The sequence below is a fragment of the Colias croceus genome, chromosome 24 (assembly GCF_905220415.1).
Source record: "Colias croceus chromosome 24, ilColCroc2.1".
Taxonomy (NCBI): Eukaryota; Metazoa; Arthropoda; class Insecta; order Lepidoptera; family Pieridae; genus Colias; species Colias croceus.
This window is the reverse complement of record NC_059560.1, coordinates 1,581,878-1,586,461: the sequence shown is the minus strand read 5'-3', so window position 1 is coordinate 1,586,461 and position 4,584 is coordinate 1,581,878. Positions and strand designations below refer to the sequence as shown.

Sequence of the window (4,584 nt, the reverse complement as noted above, 5' to 3'; positions counted from 1 at the left end):
AGTAAATAAAACTAATGTCGCTTCACATGTGTATAACTTTATTTCTAATGTACAATACATTACAAATTAAACTAATAAAAACATTATATTATTGACTTAGCTCAAAAAGGCACCCGAAAGAAGCAATTGGACAAACATTTTGTAATTTGACAAAGTTAAATAATAATTATCAATGATTTACAAAACAATATACCTAAAACTTTTTATTCTGTATTAGTTAAAATAGTTTATATTTTGAATAAAATTCATTTTGCTAATATCATTTATCTCTTTTTGTATCGAATTCGCTATAGTCATGACATTATTTCCTGACTCACTATCTATGTACTCTTCGTTATCGAGTAACGCATCAAAAGTTCGCTGATCTATAATTTCTATTTCTTTAAAAACTTCAGATTTCACATTTTCAATTTTAGGTGGTTCTTTTGTAAACTCCTCTGATGCAACTTCGGTTATACTAGGCTTAGATAAAGATTTAATTACGTCTACTTTGGGAATTGGAATTTTAGATTCTTCCAATCTAAATACTTTAATAGGTTCCTCTGATTTGGACACTTCATATTCTACTGCTTTAGCGACTTTTGTAGGATCTTCTTTCTTCGGATCTTTAAGAAACCCATCTATTTTTGGTTGTTTAATAGATTCATCTAACTTTACTGATTCGACTTGTTTAGGAGTTTTATTAAAGTCTTCTAGCTTGGGTATTTTGCTGGCTGACTCAGAAGTTTTTACAAGCAGTGGTTTATTTGGTGCGTTCACAATATCATCGAGTTTTGGAGAAGGTGGTTCCGTTTCGAATGGAATAACAAGACTGTTCTGTAACGCTTCTATCTCTTTACGTCTAGATTGTTTTCGTTCCAACTGCTTTTGTAATTCATCAATTCTTTCTTCTTTTAGTTTAATTAATCTGTCAAGATGGTCTACCTGTAAAATGTACATTTTTAAGGAATTCAAACTATGTACAGTACCGTAATAGTTATTGAACACAAATTACGTTTTTAAAGTGTTAAAATGGCTAATAATAATTAATGTAGACCTAAATAAAATATCTTAACCTATAAAACCCTAACAGTTTGCCTTAAATTGTTCTGTACGAAATTCTCTTTGATATAAAAGATTATCCAAATTAAATTAATACCTTTTGTTTAAGCACTTCTATAGAATCCTTCGTATCCTTTAGCTCCTGCTTCAGCGTCATATAAGACTCATAACTGACGACCTTCTGTTGTATGGTCTCCAATACACCATTCACTCTTGACTTCACGGGGACAACAAGCACATGTTCTATAAAACAGATATCATATTGTATTAAACTTATCTCTTAAGTGTTTCATTGTTATTCTTTAACTAGCTGTGCCCCGCGGTTTTACTCGCATTGCTCCGCTCCTGTTGGTCTTAGCGTGATGATATAACCTATAGACTTCGTCGATAAATGGCCAATCTAACACCGAAATAATTTTTCAAATCGGACCAGGAGTTCTTGAGATTAGCGCGTTCAAACAAATAATATACGTATAATATTAGTATAGATTCAATGTCTTAAAGTAGCATTTATTCCAGTTTGACAAAAAATGACAACGCTACATCGTGTAGCGCCATCACTTTCCCACACCGGAAATAATACTGCTTTAAGACGTCACGATAACCAAAGAGGTAAAGAATAAAGATACACCTTCGTCTCCACAAGCCTCGTAGTAACTGCCGCCGCTGGAAACATTTTGTTCAGGATTCGTACTTCTGTTCAGTTCTTCGTCGTGTCGAATTTTATCTCTCACTGAAAAAAATACAATATTTGAATATCTCAAATTATACTGCACTTCAGATTAAAAATATTCTTTTGTAGGTAGGAAATTTAGCTAGTTACTCCGCTATCCGATATATTCGGCTGTATATCCATGACAGAAGGCCGGACGGCCTTTTTTAACATCTTTGCGTATCATAAATAGAATCAATAAGCCTGCTTTATAATATGAAAACGAAAAGACGACCCGCTATTCATAAATAAAGTTATACGGTATACCTGATATCAGTGACGAATCAAAAGGAAGGTAGTGAAATTTAAAAACAACTCACCCTAATCTATACTAATATTATAAAGCTGAAGAGTTTGTTTGTTTGTTTGAACGCGCTAATCTCAGGAACTACTGGTCCGATTTGAAAAATTATTTCGGTGTTAGATAGCCCATTTATCGAGGAAGGCTATAGGCTATATACATATCATCACGCTAAGATCAACAGGAGCGGAGCCGCGAGGAACAGCTAGTCTTAAATACTTACGAAAAGTTTATCCATTAGGGTCTCAGCACACATATGGGATCGGAAAGGGATCGTAACCGTATCGCCTCGAGCCGTTCAGAATGGTTTGTATTAAACTCCCTACTGCAACGCACACTAATCGGAATAGTAACGTAATCGCCTCCCCTCGGAACAGGCTCCGAACTTGCAATTCCAGTGCTAACGGCTCATCGTCCCCGCGCTTACGTCTCTCCGTCCACGCGCTTACGTGTCTGCCTGCTACGACTTGCCGTAGTTACCGTTTTTAGGCGTAACGCCGGTGTCGCCTAGCCGTAGCCGAGTTGACGTACAGGCGCTGCTGATACGCTTTCGTCACGTGCATACGGTAGGTTGACGCCTGGTTGACAGCGAGGCGAAAGGCGTTACGGTTACGATCCCTTTCCGATCCCATATGTGTGCTGAGACCTTTATTCGAAAGGGTAAAAACATTGAATCCGTAGATGTTAGCCAATAGATTCTTACCCATTATCAGTACTCTTTCAATAACCCCAGGTGCACAATTAGCCAACTGCTCCATAGTATTACAGCACAGGTTTAACTTCAGTTTCTTCAGCACTTTCCTATTTAACGTCATCCAATTGTTTAGTTTCAACGAATGACTATTTCTCGGGGGGTAGTTGTGCATCTCTACTAGCTTCGGATAGTGCACGCTTAGGATTTCTGCTAAAAGTACTGTAAAGGCAGAAAATCTTCATTATAAATAAATATCTGCAGGTGATCCTTAAATATTTTGTAATGAAGGCACTCCGCAAGCTTGGCTAAACTAGAAAGTCTGTTCAGAATAAGGAGGAGGTTTTCAATCCGACTTGTATTTCTTCGACTGATTATTAGTATATTTAGTATTGTAGCTATAAAAACGACGTGTGGCACTCGGGGACTGCCGCGGTAAAGCTATTGCATGCTATGCCTTCAAACCACACCTCCGCCCGTCGGAGTGGGGAGCGTGAGGTTTTTTCGTTACGGAATTTCTCGATTCGGTCCCCGCGCTCAAGACCCGCGATAGAAGCTATGCAATAGCATAAAAATACGAGTAGGTGTTACATAAGCTTCTTAGATATTGAACTTTTTTTGAGTGCTTATAACATCTTTAACAATAACCAGTTTATCTAGAAGATGAGTTCAATGCTCGACATGTACGACGCGTAAACCTGATCAATTATTTTCGAAAATTGTGTGAAGCAAATCATATACATAATACACATATACTAATATTATAAAACTGCAGAGTTTGTTAGTTTGTTTGAACGCGCTATTCTAGGGAACTACTGGTCCGATTTGAAAAATTCTTTCTGTGTTAGATACCTCATTTATCGAGGAAGGCTATAGCTATATAATATCATTACACTACGACCAACAGGTGAAACCGCGCGGAGCAGCTTAATATTATAAAACTGAAGAGTTTATTTGTTTGTTTGAACGCGCTAATCTCACAAACTAACTGGTTCGATCTGAAAAATTCTTTCGGTGTTGGATAGCCCATTTATCGAAGAATGGCTATATATCATCACGCTAAGACCAACAGAAGCGGAGCCACGAGGGTGAAACTACGGAGCGCAGCTAGTGTATTATATGAGGTCGCAATGCTTATACAACCTTCGCAAAAAGTATACCACTTCATACCTAATATTGTCTAAGATAATTATCGTCTTGTACAAAATACTTTCATAAAACTTCGTATGAATTAATAGCTAAGTACCTAATCAATCAATATGCTGATTCTGCTACTTGGAATAACATTGGTACATAATTATAGTACATACTACTGAGCGCAATCAAAAATTCTATCTCCGTTGAATATTTGCGTGATCCCTAAGGTTTATAGACTATATTATAATATACACTATATAATATATTACGAATCCTGGGCTACGTCATAAATTATGAGTACCTGCATCAGAAAAATCCCTGTTAATTTTCTTAGTTGGTCGCGATAATTTAAAAGTATCGACCCAAGCTAGTACTGACTCAATTTCGGATAGCGGTATTGGACTTTCTATAGATGACATTGTGTATTAAAAATGTGTATTTTTATATAATTTTATTATCAATAATTGATTGCTATACGTTAAGAATTTCGTGTGTCGTAATGCCATGAAAATGATTTTGACAGTATGTCGCCAGTAGTATATTTCAAGAGGACTCAAAAAGATTTTATGCTAAACAAACCGATTTACAATTTCCACAATTCCAATTACTTTTTACCTAAGCTTTTTACAATTTTTTTGCACTATGCGTAGTTACAAACCTTTAAATAAATAATATTAACATAATTATCAAGAAATAATTGGC

General features: G+C 36.0%; 1 protein-coding gene across 1 annotated transcript; it reads right to left on the bottom strand.

The window, feature by feature from the left end:
- Positions 1-22: 22 nt before the first annotated feature.
- Positions 23-4,365, bottom strand: LOC123702614 (sperm flagellar protein 1-like). Its single transcript, XM_045650373.1, has 6 exons — positions 4,184-4,365; positions 2,758-2,967; positions 1,673-1,774; positions 1,139-1,284; positions 230-924; positions 23-44 (listed from the first exon to the last, which is right to left on the bottom strand). Exons 1-6 carry the CDS (start codon positions 4,299-4,301, stop codon positions 23-25), a joined length of 1,293 nt encoding a protein of 430 aa, XP_045506329.1. The 5' UTR covers positions 4,302-4,365.
- Positions 4,366-4,584: the final 219 nt, after the last annotated feature.